Source organism: Struthio camelus, chromosome 20 (genome assembly GCF_040807025.1).
Source record: "Struthio camelus isolate bStrCam1 chromosome 20, bStrCam1.hap1, whole genome shotgun sequence".
Classification (NCBI taxonomy): Eukaryota; Metazoa; Chordata; class Aves; order Struthioniformes; family Struthionidae; genus Struthio; species Struthio camelus.
The window spans coordinates 4209870-4237436 of NC_090961.1; the positions used below are offsets into that span (position 1 = coordinate 4209870).

The 27567-nt window shown below is 45.6% G+C and overlaps 1 protein-coding gene across 2 annotated transcripts in view; it reads right to left on the reverse strand.

The window, feature by feature from the left end:
- COL5A1 (collagen type V alpha 1 chain) overlaps positions 1–27567 on the reverse strand; it is a 177191-nt gene that overhangs the window by 89698 nt on the left and 59926 nt on the right. For both annotated transcript variants that reach the window (XM_009665728.2, XM_009665729.2), the window contains exons 5-9: positions 9826–9957; positions 7489–7635; positions 7095–7343; positions 1831–1983; positions 1488–1544 (exon numbers count right to left, since the gene is read on the reverse strand). In XM_009665728.2, coding sequence (XP_009664023.2) covers positions 1488–1544; positions 1831–1983; positions 7095–7343; positions 7489–7635; positions 9826–9957 — 738 coding nt within the window. The remainder of the gene's footprint in view (positions 1–1487; positions 1545–1830; positions 1984–7094; positions 7344–7488; positions 7636–9825; positions 9958–27567) is intronic.

Sequence of the window (27567 nt, forward strand, 5' to 3'; positions counted from 1 at the left end):
TAAACTTAACTATTTTGTTCGCTTTGTAACTTTTCAGATTGGTTCTGGACAAGGGCAGGCTGAGTTTAAGCAGCTTTGTTCACGTCTTTCTCTTCGCCCCCCGCCCTGCCCACATCTCCGTTAAACAAATTGCTCCCGTCGCTCCCTTTGTTTGCAGAAAGAGAGCAGGACCCAGAAAGGAAGTGAAGGAAGGAAGGAAGGGTCGGAAATGCTTTTATAAAGAACTGGTTCGGGCTTTTAAAACACCGCTGCTGCATCTCCTCTCCTCCCTCCCCCCGGCAAAAGCATCAGGCAAGAAGGAAAGGGAGAAGGAATTAAAAGGAAAATAACGGGCGCCAAACGCTGGGAAGGGCCGTCGTCTCCCTGGGCGCCGCGCTGGCACTCTGCCAGTCAAAATTAGGTTAATTGAGTTGCTGGTGTGCAGTGAGCGTGCGCTCGGCCTTCGGGGACCCCGGGGACGAGGCTGAATGGTGGTAATTGGAAGGGCCCAAACGTCCACGTTTCCAGCCCGGAGGAGGCAGCGGACACAGAGGTAACCGGGCATCCTGCAGCGCAGCAACGGACAGGAAAAGCGGCCGAGAACCATCGGCCTCTTGCTCCTGCCTCGTCCCGCTCAGCGGGCAACTTTCGAGCAAATACCCGCTGCTGTTAACCCCAGGAGGGCAGCTCAGTAAGGGGGGGCAAGAGCTTCCACTTGAGGCTGCTTTGCAACTCACCAGCTAAAACTGCTGGCTGAGCTCTGGTTGCAGCCTCGCTGCTCAGAGGCGACGAGCAACAACAGCTCTTCGCTAAGAAACTCTCTGAAATACCGGGCCAAGCATCTTTGCCCAGCGTGAGAGGGGCCAGGTGGAAATTATCCAGCTTGGTCCTCACCTAAGAGTTTGCTCAGTTGCGCACCTGTGTTTTTGCAGACTATGAAAGCCACAGGCATTGTTACAATTATCCTTTAGGAAGGAAAACAGCTTCAAAAACAGACCAGGGCAACTGGTGCGGACAGAATAGTAAAGAAAAAGAGTACTGGGTCTGGCTCCCGGGACAACGCAAGGTTTCTCCAGAAACGCAAGCCTGATAGGGAACGGAAGCAGGCAAAGAAACAATTAAAGCCGGACCCAAGCTGCAAGGTGACATCAGGATATGACCCGGCCACCAACAGTCGGAGCTCGGGGGAGCGGGTTCACGGCAAGCCTGTGCGCACATCAAAGCCACTGGAAAGCTGAGAAATTTTCTCTGCCTGTTGCTTCAATTTTAAATGGGTTTTGCTTTGGCAAATAAAAGATTCCATGGGAAATCTTGGACTTCCTTCCTAATGTAGTTTGCTTCTTGAAATTTAAAAAATAATTTGACTATTTTACATTAAAAGATTTTTAAATAACCAAGTAATTGTTCCACAGGAAATTTTTCATGCAGCTGTTCCACTGAGAGTACTAAATCATGCAGAGCACACACCCCTTGTGCCTTTTTCCTTTGAAAAAGAAGGTTGTCCTTACCGGTTCAATAATTGCAGGCTCCCCCTTCTGTCCTTTCTCACCCCGTGGGCCACCGATCTACAAGATACAACAAAAAAGGAAAAGAGGACATCATTGGCCCCATCAGCTGGAGTCTGAGCAGGAACCATAAAACTTGGGGAGAATTATGCAACCAGAGGACTGTCAATATTTGTATAGAAAAGAAATAGAGCATCTCTTCCTAGTCTGGGTAAACACATCCATTTCAAGGTGGATGAATCCACTGCTGATTCCTATGGTTTAACTGTGGGAAGATAAACATTTTGAATTAGTTTTAGGTTTGATATTGTTTGGAGGCTGGAAAACTTAACCTGCACTCTCTTACCCCTTCGTAGATGGTGTCCTGGTTGGCAGGCATTCCCGGCCCAATATCAGGGGAGACTGTCCGATCATAGTAGTTATCATAGTAATTCCCATCATATTCTTTTATTGTTTCCTCGGTGAAATCTTTATCCAGGTCGTCTCCTCCTTGACCAGCCTGAAAGCAGGAATAGCAACACGTCAAGCTGCACGCTTCCTTAGGCTGCGCGTCCTGAAAATCTAAGGGCAAGGTTATGGTTTTTCGCTAGGCAGAAAAGCTTTAGAATAATGGTTGAAAATAAAAAGTACAATAAAAGTTAGAGTCTGGAGTTTAAAGGTCTCCAGTGACCCCTAAGGGACTTCTCCAGGGTTAAGAAAGAAGGATGGGAAGATGTTCACGTCTAAGTGCATACCCTGGGGTTTCCCAGGAATTCCCCATCCCTCTATGAAACACGCTGCAAGTGTCATACTCTGATTGAGGAAAACGAAACACAGCACAAAGCAGTAACTCATGACAGGAGCACCCCAGCACACCACAAGCACTAGATACGTCTGAAGAAACATGAAATTGAAGTTTCAGACTCCAGGCCCAGCCAATTTCTCATAGCCTGAACACTGCAGTCACTAGATTATTAGGCATAAAAAGGTCACACATCCAGTCTCATATTTTAAATTTGTATCAAAATGCAATGTGCTGTTATGATTATCAGGTTACAGAATGGACTTTGGAAAAATCTAAGTTTGCTTATACGAAGAACTCCTGTTTGTTTAGTCTGGGATTCAGGCTGCAGTTGTGCTTGTCCTAAGAGCAGGAACAGAAGTTACTGCAAATCTGATGCAATAATCCTCAAGTCCTTTCTGAATCTTCAAAGCAACAGATGTTATAGTTCACAGACAAGGACATCTAGATAAATACCAGAATTTCCTTGCATCTGTCCAGGTCTGTGTGTGATAATGAGATCACACTCCTGCACTTTCTGCAGCCTCTTAAGCCAACTGCCCCTTGGCACCTTTCAGCCTGAACAGCATTATAAAGAAGAATATGTGCTGATAATTATTTTATTTTCCTTCTTTCCCATCCAGGTAACGATCAAAATGATCCATAAACTGAATCATTTTCAATGCTTCCAAGAAAAATTATATGCTCATTACTAAGAATCCAAAATTACTGTTAAATGCCACCATCACTTCCAGACCTTGTGTCTGTGCCAAAACTGCTCAGAATCCATAAGCGTGAGCATCTGTAGCTAATGTGCAAGAGGTTTTGAAATGAGAATAAACCAAAATCTAAGGCAGTCACTCACCACCGCTTGGGCTTGGTTTGTTTTTTTTTTTCTCTCACCTCCGCAAATACCATGTGTTCTTAGCAGAAATTCTAGTTTGGCAATTGCTATAAGGGTATCTTTTCTTAAATATCCACGTGTTGCTCTACCAGAAAATCCATCAGTAATAGGGGAAAGAGCCTTAAAAAACTCTCTCTGGCTGCAAATATTCAGAGATTTAGCCACTTCTGTATCACTTCCTATCCCTGCCCGTTTGATCATTTGATTAATGGGGAAAAATTCATGACAAATCACCGTCTCATATTTTTCTGGATCAGAGAACTGAAAAACTGGGGACAGAGGTATGATCCAAAAGGGCAACATAAAATTTCATAGCCTTGACCCTGCAGCAGAAAAGTCCTTTCTCAACACCTTGCAGCTCTCTCCTCCTCCTTCCATTTGCTATACTATTGCCAACTTCTCAAAGCCATTTGGAAAATGATTTTGACTGATTTATAGCATATAGTGAATTGTCCATTCATAGTAAAGAGTAGGAAGCCTTAAAAGCAAGTTTCTTTGCCAGTAATTCACGTAAAAATCTCTAGCCACTGTTCTTAACCAAAGCCTGGATGAGGTCAGAGGTTGGTTACAGGTTCTGACACATTTCATAAGTGGACTCTAAATCTTTTTGAAAATGGTAGTAGATAGCATATCATTATGCTATAGACTAGAGCTATAAAAAGAGAATAGACTAGAGCTGCTTCTAGATCCATTTTGTGACATAGCAGAAGTTTGCAGCTTATATTTAAGGACTTATTTTTTTCCAAACGACAACTTGGTGGCAGCTCTCAACTAAAAAAATTAGAAAAGTTAGCATTGCTTTTCCTTTGTTCCACGTAAATAGATTTTGCACTATCACACCTCTTTTATCCTGTTCAAAACCTATTACCTAGGTTTGCATTTTGAAACCTTAAAACCTGTATATCTTGTTATAAAGCTTTCAGAAATAACATAGTAAGCTCTTTCAAATAGCATTTATCATTAACTTCAAAATGACTGTTTTGATATATTGCTTATTACCTCTAAATCAATTTGCATGTAAAGATATAATATTCTGAATAACTGGACAGGGGAAAGGTTCCACATGCTGAGATCTGCAGCACTTAGTGGTGGTAGGAAACCCTGAAGAATAATCTTTCAAAAATGCTAGTAGGAAATCTGAATCAGTAAGTAGTCCAGAAGGAAAACGAGGTCAAAATTATCATGCAAAATATTGCAATTCTCCTTAGTTGTTAACAGTCTCATTTAAATCGCCTTTTAATCTTCCCTTTTGGGAAACCAAGGCAGGTATGAAGCCCTGGTACGTACATCTGGACAAGTAAAGCAAACTGCTTGATGAAGAGCAGGCAACAAACAAAATATCTGTCCCCAGTTGCTGGTGTTCACGGGAGCATTGCTGCACGCTGAGTCTCAGAATTGCTTCACTGGCATTTATCACGCAGCTATTAGCCACAGTGAAATCCAAGCCTGGACAAGAGTTCCTTGACTAAACCTTCCTCCAGAACGTTTCATTTTTGTCAAACTAAATTCCCTTATAATTCTCACTGTAGGAACTACAGTCTTCCCGAGAATACAGACAGGTCACCTTCAACAGTAGCCGACACATCCTGATCTCCTCACAGGTCTGTGAATGGATGCTAAGAATCACTATTCTGCACCAGACCAGAATTATCCTGTTTGATCCCATAACCTGTCTCCTACATTGACCTCGGGGAATGGCACCGCCTGGCAGGTAAGAGGATATGGCGGCTCTTAGCCTCACCTCTTCCATACTGCACGTTTGCACCTTCACGCTAACGGCTACCCGGCACAGGCTCTGCTGTTTAAGGGCTCAGTCTGCCTTTCCTTGGCTGCAAGCAGAAACCTGGGACTACTCCAAATTAGGCCGTGCTCACTCGTGGCAATGAGCACTGTTCTCTTGCCTAAACTAGAAGAGGAACTTTTGAAATGATGTTTGCTTTTTTAACCAGCTGAATCACTTCAGCAGTCCATTATCTCCTACTGAAATCCTACTTCTAACAACAGGTAGCAGGCAGGCAATTAGAGGCACAAGACTCCTGATCCTCACTGCCATAATGCTCATAAGCAGCTTGGTCTGCTGCAGGATTAAAGGATTCAATTCTCCTAAGAGTTCAAGGCCGCCTGCAGCGCCTTTTGCTTCCACTTCCAGGTGTAAATCTTGAAACACATATCCTCTTGGGTAGTCATACCACAGGCTGTCACTATCTGGGAGTCTTTGCTACGTCACACTGCATTAGCTTTCACCTTGGTGCATGGGAAGGTCCCCTTGGCAGGGCCAGCTGCATCCATTTCTCTGCTCCTCTGCTAAATGATTCACTTGATCAACTGGAACCACCAGCCATCCCAGGAGCAGTCTTACAGCCTTCCCTGTTTCACTGCTGGCTCTTGCTGAGCTGCTTGAGGCAGACAATTTGCTTGTTCCCTCCCTCACCTTTAAGATGATTTGCTGCAAGCAGGCTGAGTTTTCACAAAGGAAAGCTTTGCAGTGTATTTCCTTACCTGAACTTTCTTCCTCTTCAATTTCTTTGTCCTAACAACTAAAGTGGCCTTTGATCCTCTTATTTCCTCTTTCCAATTTTTTTGGTTTTTTGGTTTTTTTGGTTTTTTTAAGGTCAGCATATCCAATTTTTAATTCCTCTCTATTAGAAAGTTCTATCTGGGCCAAAGATCTCTGGCTCTTTTTCAGGAAGCAAGAAAGTTTCTCATCCATTGGTTCTCTCAGGTTGGCGTTCACTTCCTCAATACACTAGAGTGTTTTTTATTTCTCTCTGTGTGTCATTTTGGACAGTCCAATCTCCTCCTCCACTGCAGTTTTTATCCCCAGTTGACTGGGCTCGATCTCTGTCTTGCCATCAGCCCTCAGCTGGAGCTGGCTCCCCTCCTGTCTTGCTCCAGCTGTGCAGCTCTTTGGTTGGACACTTTCCACTTAATTCGAGCTTGCAGGTCCAACTCCAATTGTTCTAACCACCTTTTGCTGACTCTTTTGCCACCCTTCATTGTGTCCCAGAAAGGTTTGATTTTTGACAGTGCCATAACTAAATTACTATTATTATTCAAGTAGGAACCGCAAAACCGCCAAGCTCAAACACATCTCTCGGGAAATATTATCCCACCATTGAATCCAATTGCTGATGATCCTGGACAATGAAAAAGATGCCTCGTCTAACATGAAGTTATTTCCTTGCATGATGAGATACACAGATGCGCAGGTGTATGGAAACTTATTTCAGTATGATCTGAGGATGTGAGCAATATTCATCTATTTGAGCATCAATATTAAAAAGCAACAACTGCGTAAGTCTAAAGGGTAGAACAGTCACAAGTAAAAACATGATTCAGTTGAAGCATATTAAGCGTGGGTAACTAAAAATGTAATTGCTCCACAGAACGTCAACTGAGGGAACTGGAGTGATACCATTTTTTAGCAGCTCTGTGCACAAAATGGAATATCTGTCCACAATTTTAATAGTTTGAAATCAAGGTGGCTTTTTTGAATGGTGAAAAATTTTTAAAAGCTACAACCTGAAAAATGTCAAAATACTATGCACTGAGAGCAGCAAAATGAAAAATACTGATGTTCCCTATCAAATCAACATTTTAAGGATTTATAGCAATGGTTCTTGTAATAAAATGGTCTGTCTTAAGATTTTTACACTACCCCTTATTTTTCTTTTTGTCACAGAAGTGCTTCTCACAGGAAATGCTGATGTCAGTAAGAACGGATTTTTCCAGGGGAATAATCCTCAACCAAATTCTACATATCTGTACTCCACACCCATAAGTGTCTGGAGTGATACTATTTTACAAGAAACTCCCTACTCCAACAGCTGCCCAAATCTCTTAAAGCTTTACCATATGGACTATCACATCGCCTTTCTCTGAGGGCTATGAAATACCAGAATTGATAAAAATCAAAGTGAATGAAAAAGCATTCGTTAAAAATTACATCGGTCTCATTGTAGGTGATGACTGTACTAGTGGGGAGCTCAGCTTCAACAGCATTTTCCGTAAGTCCACCCTGGGGGTCTAATTCTTCGTTGTAGTTGATATCCTCATAAGGCAGAGGTGTAAAGTACTCCTCGTTGATGGTTTCATAGTTGTACTCATCCACAAGGGGGTCGTCCACAGTATGATCCTCCTTCGTCTCCTTGCCAGGGTCCACTCCATCAGGGGACTGAGTGGGGGCAGGGTAGTCCTATCGCAGAAAAAAAAAAAGAATTAAAACACCAGAATCAGAGAAACTAAGTGGATATCTACGTCTTCTCCTCCCTCCCCCCACTTATTGCTCCATAAAGGTGCAATGTATTGACCGTATTTCTGCAAGGACTCCACAGCAGTACCTGCTTGGTTTCAGGTCCTTCTCCAGCAGCCGCTTCAGAAGTGCTAGGTTTGGTGGTGGGCGCTTCTGGCTTTACAGCTTCATCCACATCTTCGTAGTAGGGGTATTCGTAGTAATAAGTATCACTTTCTCCCTCCCCATCAGTGTACTGCAAAGAGACCACAAGAAGCAGGAAATAAACAGGCAGCACCCCAGTGCATCCCGCGCCTCCTCTTTCTAGAGGGCATTGATTTCATGTCAGCTGGGCTACTCTGTGGTGCAGACCCATACACCAATGTGTTTCCCTTCCTCTCGTTCACCAGCTTCTGTGACACTTTCACACGCAGCCTGGTCAGGGCTTTTAGCTGCTTTGAAAATTACTGAGAATTGAGATCACCGATAATGTCTCATAGTCCTGCGGCAGGTTCTCCTTTAACAGAGAGAGGACGAACCCACCCTGATGGAATTTAGTCACTCGTGATAACACAATAAAAAACAAAAAAAGAAAAAAAAAGCTATGGTTTTTTTATTTTTTTACATCGCAAATTGCTGAGACCTTCTAGGTCACATCTCACGTATTCAGAGAGGGGATGAAAAAAACTTGAATTATGCAGCCACTCGGAGAAGCAGCATTGCTATTTTCATTCATATGACTGTAATAACAGCATACGTGTGACTTCCTATCCACCCGCAGCCTGCGGTCCAAATGGCTTCAAAAACAAGATATTTTCAGAGTTTTCCACAAGGCGTCAGTCATTCTTCAAAATGAAAAACAAACAAAACATTTGGTTACAGCTGGGCATGGCAAATTTCTTAGCCAGTCCATTGGTCTCACTGGCAGGAGACGCCAGCACATGGAATAGTTGTTCTTGCACAGAGCTCCGCAGAGCAACACGGCCCTGCGCAGACAAGCCAGCCCTTGTTGAACTGCTGGCTCCAAAAGAAGAGTTTTATTTTCCTACTACCCCATATTTTGACCATACTGGAGTCTATTTTATTTTACTTATTTATTGTTTCTCCAGAAGCGCGCTGGCGGAGCAGTTACGGCGCTTCCCTGCTGCGCAGAGACCGTGGTTGCGCCTCGCTCGGCAGTGCTGCAGAACAACCCGGCTGCTGGACGGGACCGGGCGCCAGCTGCCTCCGCGAGCTGCCAGACCCCGCACCGGCGAGCCCGAAAACCCTTCGAGGTGCAGGCAGGTTTTGAATTCACACCCTACCCCTGTCTGAGCAGGAGCATCGCAGCTTCGTGGGGATTCGGCAGAAGTCCACAGACACAGGACCAGCCGAAAGGAAGAGCGAGCAGGCGCGTGCGTGCCTGCAAATCAGACAGCGAGAGCAGCCAAGGTTTTCAGAAGCGACTGAGGATGCCAGACAGTTTAGTTCGTGTGAGTGAGCCCAAGATCCCTTAAAAAAAAGTGTAAATTTCAGGTGATGGCTATAAGGAGCCTTCTGGAAATCAAGCCCACTCAGACACTTCTAATTGGCAGCAGAAGTAAACAGGTATTCTGTAGCCGTCTTCCAATAAATAAATAAATAAAAGGATCTTTGGCTAAAACCTATCTAGTGCAGTGCAGCTGTACAGCATGGCAGTTTACATAGGAGAACACACCAGCTTGGAACATTTCTATCAAAATAAAATTGAAATGGCAAACTCGTAGGCAAATAGGATTCCCCCATCTCATACCTGCTTTTTCAAATAGCATCAAAAAAAAAATTGCTTAATCTTTTAAATGTGGAAGAATAAAAAATTAAAATTTAGAAATAGGTGCTAGTTTTGCATGCGATTTCACCGGTGAGGGAAAGTCAGTTTTTCAGCTGCAGCTCAGGCTCTGTCTCCTGTTGGCTTTTGAACTCCAAGCAAATACTTGTTATTCGCTGGAAACAGAAGGAGCACAAAAATGAAACAAAACTCCTGAGGGCAAAAACCGAGGCAGCAGCAGAGCTGAGATCAGAACTTGCGAGCCCTAAAAACAAGCTCTGCTTCACGGGTGGCAACAGTGGCTCTGGGGTGCCCACGCTGGCTACACGGCCTCGGTCTCGCAGAGGAACAAAACATGTTGAGGTCAGTAGACCAGAAGAAAGAAAGAAAAAAAAAAAAATGGCAGGGTTTCAACTTGAGCGCTCCCATCGATTTCGTTATCCAAACGACGCCGTAACCACAGGAGGAGAATGAAAATCAAGACACGCCGATGACTTACGGATGATTCGCAGGAACGCTGAACAGAAGCGAGTCTGCGGAGCCCGGCCCGCCGCTGGCTGACAGGTAGGCTGACACTGAAGGCAGCCTTCATCCCCACCCCTCTGCTTCCTCGGCGGGTTCTTCCCCCGCACGTACAGAAGACGCGTCCTTTCTACTTACGTATTCGTCCTGGTTGGGGTCCTGGGACTGGGGCGAGTCTGGGATGGCGGTGTCGCAGTCGGGGCTGTAGTGCTCGCAGTAATCGTGGGCTGCTCTGGGGTCCGCCACGATCAGGAGCTGCTGGATGTCGCCCTGCAGGGGAAGGAAAGCACCAGCATGAGGGAGACTGCACGCTTAGAGCCACGAGCCCGAGGCCAAGGGGATAAAACGCCGCTGAGAAATTAAAAGCAAAAGCCGTTACGGGGCTGTCCCCCCCTCCCCACGCAGCAGAGCTGTTCAAGAACTTCGCCTGAGACAAGCCAGCCACAAAAGCCCTTCGTCTCGGGGCCGTGTCAAGCAGCCACTTAGCTCCGGCTGCTCCGCAAGGCGTGAAGCGGCCGCGCTCGCGGCTTCATCCCAGATGCACCTTCCCAAGAAGATAATCCTATCTGGAGAGAGGTCACCACCCATCCGTCTGCCGGACAGGCTCAGTCCTGCCCCTGCCCATTTGACAGCGCTGACAGCCCTAGGCAACGCGAGTACAACAACGGCAGGGCAAAGGGCTCTATACACTTCAAATCAGGAGCGACATGCTTGCGTGAAACAAATACTTCCGCAGTTCTGCCTGACTGCAAACAGCCCGTGCAACTTTGCATGGCTCTGGAGCTGCTGCGACAGCAGCGCCCGGTCTGAAACGGTGTTCGCTGGCCTAAAGGCTCATCTGCTTTTCCCATCCGTATCAGCTGGTCTCATAAAAGAAATCACCTCTTCTTTACAAATCTTGCCTCACTTCAATTTTCCACCCGTAGCAGAGTGCCAAACATCGAAACAAATTAGAAATACGCCTGATAAGCAGAAAATGAGGGAGAAATTGGAAGTGGCTTATTGAAAACCAGGTGCACAGCGAGTTTATTAGGCACTGTGACTGCTTGAGGACCACTTGATATATAACAAACTAAGCACAGCATAGCCGAAGCCCAAAGGTCAGATCAAAATTGCTATTTAGTATTCTAAAGAACCATAGCACTGCTCAACCTTTATGCCAAAAAACATTTTATCCAGTAGACAGTTACATAAGAAAAGATTTTACTACTTGGATTATTAGAACTGATACTTTAATTAGGGGAAAAAGTCTCATTTAATATTAGAAAAATATTGCTAAGGCATTAGGGAAAAAAAAAAAAAAAGCAACATTACAGCAAAACTGGGAGGATGACTTGGGCACATAATAGGAACCAGAAGCTCAGAATGGAGTCTGGCCAAAACGTCTAAAAGCCCCATGGAAAACCAAAGTATATTTTTGAAACAACAGGCCAGATCTGCTTTTGTGCATGCAAGCTGCGCCCACTCCATCTGTGGGAGGAGCCAGGCCCAGGGAGGAATTCAGCCCTCCAAGCGATCGGCACGTGATGCCATATGAACGCACACTACCAACACCACCTACTTCACTTTAAAAAAAAAAAAAAGCTGTTTACTTTTTTGGCAGAAGTCCATAAGGTAGAAAGGATTGCAAGGAGCTGTGTGGACCCAGACCCATCCTGCCCTGCTCCATGTTATTGCATTCATTTCTCCATATTCGTTCTCTGCAATATCTGGGCAGCTCTCAACAATTATGCAAGCTATCCTAAAATTGAGTATTAGTTTAAGCTTATTAGTCACAATTTCCCGTGACTAACCTTTTCAAAATTAACAGAAATGTCTGCAAAGTGGTTTTCAATTACTGTTTTAGATCAGAAAAAGTCTTTCATCCCCCTTCTCGTTTCTTCTTGTTCGTTTTAGGGAGTTTATTTTTGTCGCTATTGTCACATGTTTTTTTCAGTCTAACCACCAAAGTGGGGATGCAACATTAGGAGAACAGTCAGAAAACACCAAGCATTTTTCTCACAAAATATTAACCGCAGTATGACCGATAGTGAGATCTGCACAGGGAACCGAGTTATGGTGTGCTCACAGCAACCTTGCACAGTGTCAAACAGATTTGGGGGAGCTGGGGGGTTGCTCACACCATATAACATCAGTCCCATCTGCGCTGGAGGGACAAGCTCCTCCAAGGGCAATTCAGGACACGCAAGACAGGTTGCTCCACTGGAGGTGTCTCTGGTACAGGATGCTTGCCCAGCATCCTGTAGCTTACCTTGCTAAAGTAATTTGCTTCAGTTGGCGACGTGAATATCTTTTTAGCTTCCGTTTCCCCATACGGGGTCTCAACCAGTTCTATCCTTCGTTGTCAACTGAATTAGGCCCTGTGTGCCCTTCTCTCAGCTTGGTGGTTAAAACTGCCCAGGTTCCATAAAGCTTTGTGGAGTGTCCCTCTGTCCTGGGATAAGTTGAAATAAAACAGCCACAAAAGCAGACCTGATACTTGTCTCCAAGAGGCAAGGAAGGAAGGCTGAAAGCTTTTTCTTCCTGATAAGCATGGATTTACACCTCAAGGAGAGCTGATAGTCTATATCCTATAAGTGACCAGAACTAAAATTCTGTTTCCTTGAGGAGCAGATAAAGCACAGAAAGGCATGTTGGCTAAACACAGTGCAAAAGGTTAAGCGGAAGAGAATTTTTTAAAGCTAAGTTTGCTTTTAGGCTCAGCTGACTGCAGGTCCTGAGGTACGTATGGGAAGAAATCCTGGCTCAATCCTCAGCTGCTTTCATGCAGCAAAACAGGAGCTGAGTTCTCTTGCAAAGGGATGTCCCAGCAGCTGGAAGGGACATTGTCTGCAAGACCAGGACCCGGGGACCATGGCTGAAACACTGAGCAATGCTCAATACACCAAGGACCACGTTGGCCCTGCAGTCGCTGCCAAGCTGACCGGTAGGAGGAAGAACAAAGGAAGTCTCCTGTTAGCTCTGAGTTCAGAGCCTAAGAAAATCAGTGTGTAACTGAACAAAATTAGTATGCTAAGGGTGCCAGAAAAAAGCATGCGCCGCATCAAACTGCTCCTTCAGGGCTCACTATGCTCCACGAATGTCCCTCAACATGCCTGCTATTTTCCCATTTCCTTTTCAAATCCTATCAATCACCCTGCCCAGCAGAGTTCATCCTTCTGTTGTTGCTCCAATGACAACGTGCAAGCACATAAAACCGTATGGAAAATCAACACACCAGATTTTGGAGGAATGAGAGCCCTAGGGGTCGTTGTCTGAGCTCACGTACACTGAGATGGGTTGAGCAGTTAATGGCAGGGGAAGGAGGAGAGACTCAAGGGGCTGCAAGACCATTCATCCTTGTTTCATTAACAGCAACTGCCAGGCATTGGTGGATACCCTGTGTTAACACTTATAAAAGGAAGACAGGAGTAAAACCTTGTTAGCAAGATTCCTCGTCAACTGACCTCATCCTTCAGTGCAAAACAATAAAATGGGCTAATTTAGCCTGTAATAAAAAGCCCCACTATCTGAACTTCACAAAAGATGCACAAAGCTCCACTGTCAAGAACCTCCATTTCTTTGATTTAAAAAGCTGACTTTAAATAGAGCAAGCTGTGCTGGGAGGTTTGCAAACCTTTTGTGTCCTCTCAAGTGTGTTGCCGCTAATAAATATTGCCAAGAGATAGCGGTCCCCCAGCCCTAGGGTGGACTGACAAAGGCGGCAGCCAGCTCCGCTCCCTTTGCACTCTTTACGCTGAGGCACCTATTTGTTTCACCGTTATGGTAACACAGAATATTCAAGCCTCTCTCCTATTTCAGTGCCTGCTTCTTTCAACAAGAGCAGAGATATAAAAAAAAAAAAAACCCTACTAATTTAACTCCCCTTTACACACACCCCAGCTAGAGATTTTCTGTGAAGCCTTTGTAAGACAGATAACATACAATTGTACGAAGACAGCGGTTTGAAGATTTTACCAGCCAAGTAATTTAGGTTTTTAAGACCTATTTTCCAACAAAGTTCCTGAGCCAGGGAGGAAGCCAGTTAAGTGCACTGGTATTGCTTTGAAAGAGAAATCAGCAGCATGGCATACGCCACCACTGTCCATCCAGGCAGACTGCGTGGCAAGTCCGTCTTTTGGCACGTTAACAAGTTGGTTGTCTGGGCACACAGAAGGCTCAAAAAAGCGCTTCCAGGCCTGCTGCAGTCCATCCCTGGAGTATGGATAGCAGGTCAGTTGGTGGGACACTGCCAAGAGTCCATATCCATTAAACAGCCTCCCAGGGTTTGTAAAAACAAGTCACACTCAAAGCTGCAAAGGGCAGTGAGCAGCATCACCAAGGCACCCTAGCAGGATCTTCTCCCCATCGGGGCCCAACCTGTGTCACTGGTGTAAAGCCTGAGACACCTGTATATTTCTTTTTTTTTTTTTTTTTAGGGCTACTATAAACTTGGCCCTAAATGTTCCTTAAGCAACTTGATAAATATTTTCTTAGAATATTATCCCCAAAAACACAAGAACCAATTGCAGCAATCAGTGTGGTGGCCTGCAGGGCAGTGGAAGCTGCTGGCTAACCATCCTGCCTGGTGGGAGCAATGCAGAAACGGCGGCTTGGGCTTCTTTCATTTCGGACATGTGGCCTCCCTAACAGTCTGCCTTCGGGTGCCAGCTGGAAGCATAGCCTCCCTGGTGTGGATTTTTTCTCTACTGGAACAAACTTATAGCCCAAACTGGAATATTTCACACATAATGTTTGAATAACTGGAATACTTCGCCACACACGAGAGACAACTGCAGTTTCCCATTTTGACAAAAATTTGAGGCGGAAAAAAGGTCATTTTTGTCTGAAAATTACCTCTATTTCATCCACTAGAAGAGCTAGTTTTAAAAAAGTGAAATAAATCAAATTTCAATTTTTATTCATAGAAACTTCAGTGAAGAGGAAGAAGCAAGACAGCACATTTATGAAAATGATTGTGAACTGTGAGGCTTTTATTTGCTCCAAACAGATGTAAGTGCTAACTGTCACAACCAGTAAGAATTTGTTTGACATTTATGGTAAAGCCATTTATGCCGGATGACTCATTTGCTTTATGGATTAAGTTCCATCAAGCCAGTTTAATTCAACTCCCCAGTCAGCTCCCAGACAAGACTGGAAAAGCTTTTCTGGAGCATTTTTTAACACTTATTCTATATGTGTGCAAAAATGTCACATCACTTCCAATGACATCAACTTCAGTAACTTGGAGAAACTGCTGTGGTTCAACAAAACAAACAGCTGGCGAGGATAATCAGAGTGACTTAATCTGGCATTGGCAGCAGCTCCATAAATACTGGAATTCTTCGGGGCTCTCACTGCAATGCACTAATAATTAACTGGACTGTTGTTTTAGTGCATTTCAACAGAAGTCTTAGAGACTCTTACCATCAATAAAAATAAATACTGCTTCATGGGTCTTTTTAAACTCCCACATTTAAACTGAATAACCACAGGCCCAGTACTCGTACCACTGTAACAAAAAAATTGTAAAAACTATTAGAAGCAATTGGGATGTTGCTGTGTTTTCTTTTATTATGACATAAAAACTCACTGGTTCCATAAATGCAAACCAAGTCAGGTAGCTAAAGAGTGGCAGAAGTTCAGTGCGAGTCTATGATTAAGTGGAAGCTTTGAAATCACAGCCACCAGAGAGTCTCCAAAAAACATAATCCCTGTGTCTCAGAGAGGGCCTGCCAGGTCTCAGATGTTCCACTTGATAAAACATGTCATTAGCACTTGCCTGTGAATGGAGACTCTCTGCTAAGGACATGGCAGCTGTCCTAATCCAAGCTCTGAACAACTCCTTGCCTGTGCACAGGGGAATTAAGGTGATATTGGGGAAGTCAGCAAAGGGGCCAGAGAAGCAAGGGGCAATCTAGAGCTCACCGCACCCACAGCTTTGCCAGTGCAGCAGGATACCTCATTTAGTCAAAGGTATGATACCTTCTCAGTCACTGCATCCTTAACTAGCATCAACCAAGAGTCCTTCACTTAAAAACATCTGTTTCAGAAGAGAAGCCAAACTCAAGCGATGGGGGTCAGCCAAAGCCTTGCCAATGGCCCTTGCCACCTCCAACAGCCTCCCCAGAGCTCTGCTTACCTGCTTCCCTAACTGTTCTCGTCGGCTATTGCGGGAAGCCAGTTCACCTGGCCTTCAACAACTCCTAGACCTCAGGCTGAGGGACTGGGACCTAAATGACATCCTTTGGGCTTCCAAATAATTTTCAGTACAAAACAGAAAGCCAATAGTCGGAGGTCTGGCTCCAAAAAAGGTCTTGACTCACAAGCAGTCATGAGTCAGCTACAAATACTTGGTGGTTTGGATAAATACAACCCGGATGTTTGCATTCTCATCCCAAGCAAAGGGGGGCTGCAGAAACGCATGGAGCAGCTTTGCTGTGAGACCTCTGCTGTTTCCCTGCTTGGGCTCAAGTTAACCACAAGAAGGGCTCCCCCCGGCTTTTGGCACTTAGATAGGAACCTCTTCTGAGTCCCTTTTTAGAAAAGCCGAGTTTAACTATGCAAAAAATGGAGAGAAGTTTCCCTAAAACCAAATATGGCCTCCTCAAGCAAAAACCTTTTGTTAGAGCTGACAACAGTTTCTCCACCTGGGAGCAGAGGCACCCTAAGCAACCCTGCCCTCCATCCCCAAGCTAACCCATTACCACTTCTGATGTGGTAAAACCGTAACAATTATTTGGATAGCCCATACACCCCCTTCCCCTGACCACAGAAACAACAAGAAAACAAGCCCTTGGGCTCAAAGGTATTTAACCTCCTTAGTTATTTTCAACCTTCATATTTTGTAACCCCAGGAAAGAGCATAGTTTCCTATTAGGGCCAAATTAAATTAATTTCTCGTTGGTCCTGGCTGAAGTCTTTGGTGGCAGCGAAGGGCGACGCTCACCACGCAGCCGGGCAGAACGCCGTTGCAGCCCCCTCGCCAGGCCACGTCTCCACGTGCTGTCCCTGCCCCTCTTCCCCCTCGCTTGAGCTCCCCTCCGCCTTTTTCCCTTCAAGCCTTACCCGAACCCTGCTCAAAGCTCTCCTCAACACCTATCCTTGCTACGGTGGATGGAGAAACGGCCCCTCCGGGCCGGTAAGCCTGAGGGTCAGGCAATGCCACGTTGTGCTTCCTCCATCCCTAACCGCTGCGCAGATTAGGTCAGCCCTCTCCGTGGCTATTTCTCAGCAAACAGGCTTTTTGGAGCAAGGGGCTCTACTTCTTCTGTGTTTGCACAGTCCACGGCGTGTTATCGCTCTGACTGTGACAGGTCTGTCAGCATAACGCTGCAATACAAATTACAAGTAGTTTAGCAACCGACTCCTTACTGGAATAAAAGACAAGCGATTCTAAGAGAACAAAAGCCAGATGGCTTTTCTAATTTTGGAAAGCTCCCCTGAAGAAGCCTTCGCTCTGCCAATACCCAAATACCCGTCAAGCTCTTGAGCCATTAACAGAGGAGGAGACGCTAATACGAGGTTAATTTCTAGGCGGCTACTTTTCCCCCCTCCAGCCTTGGATCTTGTACCCGCGCAACATAAATAACATCCCGCGCCGCGGGAAGCGCTCCTCAGCTGGCAGCTGAGCCGTGGGCACAACTCCGAGCATCCTCATCAGGCGACGAAGCACATGAGAAGCCAGAGCTTCTGCCAAAGTCCATTCTTGTTCAAATGACAGCGCAGAGCTAATTCCCAACGACAATATACACAAATTATTAATCAGCAGTATGGATTATTTACACAACAGCGCTTTACAGACGACGGACAGACCCATCCACAATTCCAGAGAATTTCCTATTTGTAATGGACAAAGGATTTTCTTCCCTTTCCAAATGGCTGGAGTTTGTCAAATCCATTAATCATTCCTAATTACACACGCATAATTCATGCAACTTTCCATAGAATCCTAATCAAATCCTGGCAGCACTCAGCCCCTTTTCTCTTCCCAATCCCACGTAATATCTCTACCTGCAGCTTTAACGTCGTCGCCCCTGCCCTCTGCTCCCCGCATCTCGCTCGGGGCATGGACGCTGACGATGCCTCGAGCAGAACAGGAAGGGGAGGCGAAGAAACGCTTCGACCGAGTTCGGCCAAGCTGTGAGCCCCCGGCCCAGCCGCCCGCCCCGTCGGCCCCAAGCCACGCTTTGTCCCAGTCCAGCGTGAAACCCAGCGGCACAGCTGCTGCCATCGCGCCTCGCGTTATTTTTCTCCTGACTACAAGCGATGGAAAAGCATCCTCAGAGATGGTTAAAGTGAGCATGGCCTGGCCTTTAATGTAATGGGTTTTTTTTTCCTGGGTCCTGTGCTAATAGCAAGGCACCTTCCCAAACCTCAAGACTATTCACAGAGCACTGAAAATACGAGTTGTATTCTCCATCTTCCTCGCGCTGGTTCCCCTTTTGGATGCGATGCCACCCTAGGCACGTCACCTCAATGAAACTTTCATCCTTTCAGACAGACATCCATCCAATCACCACTTTAAAGAAGCTGAAAAGCTCTGGGGCTGTTTTACGTTTTGAGGCAACTGTACCTAACCTTATTCAACCTTGAACCTCACTGACCGCGAAGGGGGCGGCAGCGCTCAGACGAAGCGCCACGCGCGTATCGCTCGCGCCCGCGCCGCCCACCGTAAGCCGTAAAAGAGCGTTGCCTACAGCGGGCAGCTCGTCTTTCCCAGCCGAAAGCTCATGTCTAGGCCTGGGAGAGCAGCTTTTGTTCGAAAATTTATCAAATGGGTGGAAGGACCCAGATAAGACAGATTAACAACCTGTCATTTAATTAAGATCCAGGAATTTAAGGGTGACAGAGGGGAGGAGAAAAAAACTTTAAGAAACAGGCAGCTCGGAAAACAGGCACGTTGGCAGGCTTACAGTAAGCATCACATCTACAGAGCAGTTGTTGCAAGATCAGCTAGCAGCGTGTTTTGCCAGAGTTGCTAACTGATTTTGCTTTTCTCCAACAAATAATAGGAAATATAGGCTGCAAGGAAAAAAAGAAAAAGGGACAAAGTGAGAAAAAAGGAGAAAAGGAGGGGAAAAAGGGAAAGAGAGGCAGAAAAGGGGGGAAAAAAGGGGAGAAAAAATAGAGCTGAAGGTAGAGGTGGTCAGCGCACCACGAACCGGACTGCAGACATCTGCAGTTTAAAGCTTTTGTCAGCACAAGGCAGGCTGAAGAGGCGAGGGCCTCTGCCGTCCTCCCCCAGGACCGCGTCGGGTCGGGCAGGGCAGGAGACAGCGTCCGTCCCACGCTCTTACCGGGGCACGCGTCCGGCTTCGCCCTGACTCACGTCTGCTGCCGCGAACCGCCAGACGGCATCGGCTGCGTGCTCCGCAGCCTGCCTTGCAAAGCTGACAAATGCTTTTACTAACTATTACGACTAATAGCGTAAAGGAGCCTGACCCACCCCGAGGAAGAGGCGGTGAGAAAGGGCTCCTCGCTTTCGGCTCATCCTTGCCGTAGAGCTCTGAACAAGCGGCCTTAACGCTGGCTGCTGTGAACGTGGTACAATCATACGCTCCAGTCCTTTGCAACAGAGTATTTGCAACTTTTTTTTTTTTTTTTCCTCCCTCCTTAAGATCTCTTCAACTTCAAACTCTCCTCTCTGCCGCTAGCCCAGACCCTCTTAAACCTCCGGCCTTTCGCAGAGCCAGCACTCTACTATTGACTCGTCTGCATTCCTCCCCTCTGAGCGAGTGCAAACATCCTAACTCTTTTGATGGAGCGGGAAGGTACATCCAGAGCAAACACCAGCCAAGCAGTAGGGACTGCAGGAAAGGAAAAGGCAGCCAAGATGACTAAAAAAAAAGAAAAAAAAAAATAAAGCAAATATAAAGCTGCTAAAACACCCAAGACGATGATAGTCTTAAATCAACAGCCATCATGCTCAGATGCTCAGTTCTTTTGGCTATTTTTATATGTTTATATCTTTTAAACAAACCGTAATCTCTTTGCTAGAATTTTTGTGTGCAAAACAATCAGGTAGGGACATGGAAAGTATTGCCACTATCGAACGGTTTCCTCAAACTCTGCAGCCCCAGCCTGCAAGGAAGGACTGACGGGAGAAGGGCTGCACGGCTAGGTTTGACAAAAGCCTGCTTTATATTCGCTCCTCCACCGCCTGGCCAAGCACTGTGGTAACACATGCAAAACTAATATGAGAAGTTTCTACAACTATTTCAAAGAGAGGAAGAATAGCAGCACATAGTTCAGTCTTTTTAAAGACAAAGAAAGAAAACCCTGACCGTTCCGTTTCTCTCCATCCCAATAAAAAGGATATTACTCTCAAATTTCATTTTCCTATTGTAAAGTCAGTCTTTATGCTTGCAAAATGAGTGTTTTAAAACTTTTTTTTGTAAATTGTATGTTCTGGCAGATGTCTGAAACCCCCCCAGCAGATTAGAAACACATGGGAAGAACACAGAATCCAAACCACACATTTTTATTAAACTGCATGACTTCTAGTTCAAATTTCATCACATTGAAGTAAATATCATCTCCCTAAAGTAGCAGCTACATGTTAGGTTACTCATAATAGAAGCTCTCATATACGTACACAGCATAGATGCATGCAGGTGCCCATATGAGCACATCCTATCCTTGCTGATAAACTATACAGACGACAAGGTGAGGTCACGTGACTGAAGTTGATTTTGCAATTCTTTCTTTTAAAAACAATCTGCCTGTGTGCATGCACACACACATGCACAATTTAAGAAAAAATTATTAAAGCTGCAGAGATTCCAGACTTTCAGAAATACCAGATTTAACTCAGTCACTTTGTACACGCATACTAGCACGACCTTTAATTCTCCAACAGCATTTCTACCTCATTCAGTTCACAAGTGACTTTTCTCCATAGACCCTTCGCACTCTCTCTGCAGGCTTCTCTAACTGCTTCACTCTGCAGCCACAGTGACTGCATACATGTTTTGCACACATAAGCACATATATGCTGCATATCTAAGCACATAGATTTACATGCAACGTCTACAGAAGCAGATGTTAAGCAGCACTAACTTGGAGAAGGTGATAGGGGTTTTTAATAACTGCAGTGCAGGTAACACTGCTGTTTACTAAGGACATCCTGCCCATTGGCTCCAAGGAAAATTCACCCCAGTTATGCTGTTGCACAAGGCAGCCACTTGCATAAACCTACCCATACACAAACTAAAACAATTCCTGTTCTTCAGGAAAACATCCAGATTTAGGTACTTTTGGAAGGCTCAGGCTTCCTAATTAGCTTTCAATTCAGGCATGGGGCAAACACCCTGCTAAAGCAGAGAGGGAGTGGAGTCTCCTTTGCTGGAGATATTCAAAACCCGTCTGGATGTGATCCTGGGAAATATGCTCTAGAGGACCCTGCTTGAGCAGGGAGGTTGGACTAGATGATCTCCAGAGGTCCCTTCCAACCTCAACCATTCTGTGATTCCGTGACTTTTCCAAAGCAAGGATTTAACCCCTATCACAGGCCTCTTCCTGCAAAAGCTACAACTCATCTAACACAGCTATCACCAGGTGTTGGCAGAGCACCTGGGTATTTCCTCCAGAGCAGAGTACATGCTTCTCACTGGGCTGCCAGGCGCTCCTAGGTCCAAGGGGACAGCCCCTGCTGCAGCCCCAGCACATCTGCTGCAGGCAGGTGGCCGGAGCAGGAGGACAGGCACAGCCCAGCAGAGTCGCAGAGGGCAGCGCTCTCAGACTGGCCAGATGCATTGATCTTGCCAAGGATGGACACACAGCTGAGGCTGCTCAGTAGATCACCTCCCTGTCCCACCCAGCCTGTTTATGGGGACACCAGCACTCTCCACCAGCCTTGAACCCCCTCCCCAAGGTGCTGACCCAGGTCAGATTCAAGCCAATTGAAAGTATGCTATTTATCCCCCTCCCACCAGTCACCCCAGCTGAGCACTAATCATCTTTATGAGACTTCTATCACCTGGAGCAGATGCAAAGCCAGGCTGCAAAACCTGCTCTGGTCCCTGCAGTGCTCTGATTTCAACCTTAGCAGTGCAAGAAACCAACACCTCAGTATCACAGCTTCAAGGAGATTTTCAGGTTGAAGGGTGAAGAACAGCACTCATGTCCTATGAGCAGCGAGCAGAACCTGAGGAGAAACAGCCCAAGATCTGTACCCGCCCGCTGTAGTTCTCCTGGCCAGCTGAGGACTACTGTCAGCTGACACGCTTGTCTTGAGAAATTGTTTGCAGATCTCTTACAGTAACGTGTTCCCCCTGAAGAGAAAATGGCACAGTAGTCTGGGAGTCCCTTGGCTCCCTGGGATTGAGTCACCCAAGCCCCAAGAGGTTCTCACAGCTGTGGGATGGAAAACCTTGCAATGTGATCTTCCTAAACCAGGCTACAAATCAGCTTTGGCTGAAAGACATAACTCCTTTGCTGGCTTATTTCTGAGTTGCTGGCTAGGCAAAGGTGTTCTTTCTCTTCAGGAGAAGGGTTAAAAAAAACCAAACAAACACACACCAAACATCTGGCTGCAGAGAAATCTTCCTAAGTGACTTTTTGAGCTTTTTTTGGCTGCTCCAAAACTCATAAGAACACGGTAAAGAGCCTGGCTCTTTCTCCCCTCTCTGGTTTTGACTCAAAAGTAGCAAACCTGATTCTCTGAAGAGCTGGGATGAGAGATAAGTAGGTTCAGACTCTGTATACAGGGCCAGCTTTGTAGAAGGAAGGAGCACATGTGCCAAGTCAGAGTGAACGTGCAAAAGGTTAAGGTCAGACCTGGCGCAGGTCCTTAGCAGACCTGATATTTATATGCTTCTTGTGTGGGATCTTAAATACTGTTGCCTCTCATCACCTAGGCATAACCAATTCTTGCATTTTTGCCAGCATGAAGAACTACAGCAAAGATAGGTGGCTCTCCTGAAAAACGTTCCTATCTAGAGTATATCTATTGTATGCACAGCAGGCATGCTTGACGAGAACACCGTCACTGAAGAAGCAATCCAGCCTCATGGCCACCTATGCCAAGACATTTCTAGCAACTAGTCATCTTATTTACATACACAAGAAACCACGTTGAGAGTTATTTAATATGCAGGTTTAAACTCTAACACATGAGAAAGTATTCTCCTCTAATGAATCCATTAGGACAGCAATGCATTTTTTGGCTACTTTCCCCTGAAAGCAAGCCATGTGTGACCTCTTTGTGCAGCTACAGGTACGTGTCTGTCTGTCTCAATAGCTTCTGAATCTGATAGCTGATTTCAATCAAATCTGACAGAGGAAAAAGGCTCAGGATAATTAAATTCCTATAAATATCATAGGAACAGGCAGCCAGGTAAAAGAAAGGCACTGTACAAGTTCACCGCGTGAAGGGAGGCTTTGCAGGACGAGTTCACATCTTATCAGACAAAGGAGCATCCGCAACAAGATGACATCTCATTAACGTTCCAACCATAAGACAGGCTTTAAGCAACCACAAGACACAAATTAGAAGGAGTCTAGACTGGACTAACCCCAGAGCTCACGGAAAGACTTTTTAACCTCAAGGCACCTCTAAGGTTCTCAAATCCAACAACATGTGAAAAAAGATTAGCTGAAGCACCACAAAATAAGTGGTTCCTACTGTCTGTCTATACATAACAAACACCCTCTTGTCCTCAATTTTCCAGAAGCAAGAAGAACAGAGGAGAAAAGCAAGCATCTCCGCACCTCAGCTAGCCTGCATCCAGAGCTCTGCTCTAGCAGCTCGCGGAGGAACGTCACGCGACTCACCATAGCCGAGGAACTGTCGTCGCGCGCTGGCCACGGTCGTGACTGACGTTACCGCCCAGGTGACCTTGAATGAGCAGTTGCTCAAAGACAGTGACTGATGCCTCTGCACAGTAGACTTCTAATTATTATGGCTTTCCAGTAAACACACTAAGATCAAACCCTTGAAGTTGTTTTTCCTATATGGCCAACACAGCAGCTTGCTGCTCTGTGATTTCTGCCTTCAAACTCTTCATTTGGTAACTTAAAATCAGCACTTACACGGTAGTCCACACAGACAAATTACAGCGCTGATCCCTAAAAATAGAGGCCCCGCAATCACCATGTGCTCTGTTGTCACTGTCTGAAGCCCTAGCCTTAATATAAACTTTTTACTAGGGCCACCATAGTTACTTCTTTTTTTCAGATTACAAATATTTAGCTAACAATAGCGTAAAGGATCCTTTTGAAGACTACTCAGAAATTGTATTGCTGAGCTGATAATTTTTTTAGCTATTTTTTAAATAAACCTAACCACCATGGGTTTATAATATAACACCAGCTAAGAGTAACTTTACAGCAACAGACTATTCAAACAGTACAACGTCTCTTTCTACAAGGTATCCACAGAGAATTCAAATGTAGCTTTTTTTAAACTATTAACTATTCAAAACCATTTACAAAATAACGAGTATGAATAATTCTGCACAGTCAAATTTTGCAAGCAGTTCCCTCCAACTGTTTTCAAATAGGAGCTGATTAGGCTCCAAGCTGTTCACACGATGTGCTTGTTCCCTAATTGGGGCATAGATTCAGATTACTCCCGTGAACGCTCGCAAGCAGCAAGTCAGACCCTTCCAAAAATCTCTCTCAATATTTGCTCAAAAAGCACGTTTCCACAGGTGTCCTTATGCAGAGCAGCTCAGGAGCTGTAGACCCCTCTGGACAAGCAAGAAAAGAAACCTGCAGGCAAGGCAAAACAAGCCTTCCCACGATGCCATCAGGGCCAAGACAAACATGCAGAATTAGCTTTTTTTTTTTTTTTTTTTTTTTTTCCAGAAAACAGAACTGAAGCTGAGCAAACACACGTGTACTAAACTCACTGCAAAACTCCAGCACAGACAGGCCCGTAGCTTTTACTTCAATGAACCTAGGTGAGATAGCTGCCATACCCCTTTCCACTGCAGCCCGCTTGCTGCTGTGAGCAGGGAGATAAGCGCTATGAGCCGCACCGCTGGCAGGGTCCTAAGCATGGACACATGCCCTTGCAGCAATTGCAAGCGCCTGATCCCATTGACCAGCCTTCCCGGCAATGCCGACCGTTGGGAGAAGCAGGGATGTTACCAGCACCGAACAAAGCCTAGCTTCGCATCAGCGGTCTCAGCAAGAAACAAAAGATTTCCCTTCCTCTGCAGCGAGGAACCGGGCGCACGGCTGCGCTGTCACCGCTCCCTCCCGCATTGGAGCTAACCGCTTTGTTCGTGCCCCGAGCGCCGGGTCCCACCGGACCGGCTCCAAGGCAGCGTTGCCTGGACAACACCAGCACAAACTGCATCCCTACAAAACTTGCATTCAGGCCTGCTTAAAAACTCTGTTAACTGATAGCCTGCACATTGTGGGAGGCATTTACATAAAGGGAGGACAGTTTCAGCCTGACCTTCTACTGTCCAGCATGGAAATAAAAAAAAAAAAAACCACCACACGCAACACACACACAGCCCTGGCCTCTGAGACATGAATAGGACAAAATGAATGGATGTCATTGTCTATCATGATCTTCTAGTCTTTTAATTAGCGGTTAATAAAGCTGAGGGGGAGAGAGAAGAGAAGATGAAACAATGAGCAGTTTTGAAATAACACCCTCATTTTTGTGACCAGTATGTTCCAGATAACACTGTTGCCTTTACGAATCACACAGTAAAGGCTCAAGAAAACTGGGTTTTGTTTTAAGTGTACCTTTAGCAAGACAGGAACAGTCTTACCACACACACTTTTTTTTTTTTTTTTTTTTTTAATACGACACGGGGTTCCTTAGCCCACGTTCAGACCTAAAAACATTGATTCCATGTGCCCATAAAGCCAGCCTCTGAGACAAAAAGATGATCAGAGCCACTGAATCTGATCTTTGGCTTCAGAAGAGTCACATAACTTCACCCTGCGTGACATCCAGGCATATGCAGGATCGAACCTTTGCATACTCTGCAGTACATTTATCAAGATCAGATGCTCTAAGCATCAAAACGACAGCAAATCCATCTCAGCCATTGGCAACATGCTCCTGTGACTAATTACTTTAGGCAACGATTCCCCGTAAGACAACTCTGGGATAGATTTATTTTATTCCTGGCTGGGTTTTACTTCGCTTCCTGCTCTTCTATCACGAACTTAACACTGTTTCTTATTTTATCTGTGTTGGTTTCCTCTCCTCCATTTCTGTAGGGTGAACTCAGGGAGCGTTTTGCACTTTTGGACCTGTGGAAGACGACCATGCTAAGGGGGATTACTAAAATTGTATCTCTGCTCTTATTCAGCCTCTCGGTACCCTGATGAGGGTTCATCAAAGTGGGTTCGTGTAGAAGTAAAAGCACATACTGACCCTACGAATGAAAGGCTACTGAGGAGATTTTTTCCAAGGCACCATTTCAACAGAAACGGGGCGCTTGCCTGCATCCTTTGCAAATATCCTTCATTCCCAGCACTGTTACTACCATAAACCCCAATAGCTGTAAGCCCAGAAGTGATTCTCCCCCTTTCCCTTTGCCATATCCCTTAGGGACCCCAGAAGAAACTCAAGCCCCTCAGTTTCCCCCACATCCCCTGCTGCCCTCCCCTGAGCATTGAGCAGCCCCTGGGCAGCCCTGCTCCTAACCTGCTGCTCTCCACCACCAGCTCAGCTGCTCCTTGGACCCCCAGGTTTCACTTTCAGGAGGTCAAGCCCAGAGGAACAGGGACCAAGCCCCTCAACATAAGCTGTTCCCTGCTGCAGATGGGGAACGCCAGCTATAACAATCTGCTGAGGGAATCAGTTCTGGACAGTACAATTTTATCCAGGCTACACTTCTATTATGAAATGAGGAAATTGCAGGGTTTTCACTAGAGAGGAGATGCAGCCTTGAAGGGAGCACACAGTCTTTGAAAACTCCATGCAAGCCCAAATTACAGAGACCAAGGCTGCCAAAGGCTGCCTAGTCTTCAAATTTCTTCTCGTGGTCTTGCAGGCCTGACCACATACTCAAGTTCCATATTTTCTTTGCCGTTCCATTTAGTGCTGCATTTCCTCCATTCTACTTAATCTCCTTATGTCACTGGGTTACCAAGCGCTGATTATTCTGCTCCAAGTTTTCCTTCTTCATCCAAATCAAATAATCCTCTAATAAGCAAGCCAAGGGCTGCCTTTTTCCTATAGAAGTTATTTTTCAATGACATATGTGTGAACCATAAGGGATAGTTTAAAAACAGATTCTCGCTCATTACAAGCTGCGGTACGGTACACCGTGGCATTGCTCTTTTGTGTCTTCCTTCTTTGCACTGAACACTGCCGTTTCCTGGCTCTAGTTTCACATTGATTTATTTCCCTTTAGTCTATGGAAAGTTAGGAACGAAATCAGATTCTGCTAGCTGCACCACCCACACAAAGCTGGATATGCAAGTGTAGTGTAAGCGGGACTCACACAGTGGAAAATATGTAGTTAAGTGAAGCCGTTGGCCTAAGCTACATGTTTGCTGCACTGAGCCGGACTGGAGGCAGTTACTCAGTTTTCACTCAGCCCTGTCTAAACAGGGTAACAGCGTCTGCTTGGAAGGTGTTGATCCCAGGGACCCAGAAAGCTGTTAAGATTCATTCCCACACCTGGCTATAATAGAAAGGGGAGAAGCAAAGGGAAAGAGGGTCTAGGAAAGGCAGTGAACAAATCAAGAGACACCCGAGGAGCAGCCAGTCTTGAAACGTTTTGAGCTTTTTTTAAAATGTGCTCTTGTCCTAGCAAATAAGTGAGAAACAGGGGAGTTTGCCTTTTTGTGCTATGCTGACTGCCTTTAGAAGAGGTGGAAGGAGATATTCACACTACTACATAGCCAAGGAACCGAGAACATGGCCAAAGAGTTGTTACATGCGTGTGAGGCGTGAGCTCTCCGTTTGTCGAAAAACAG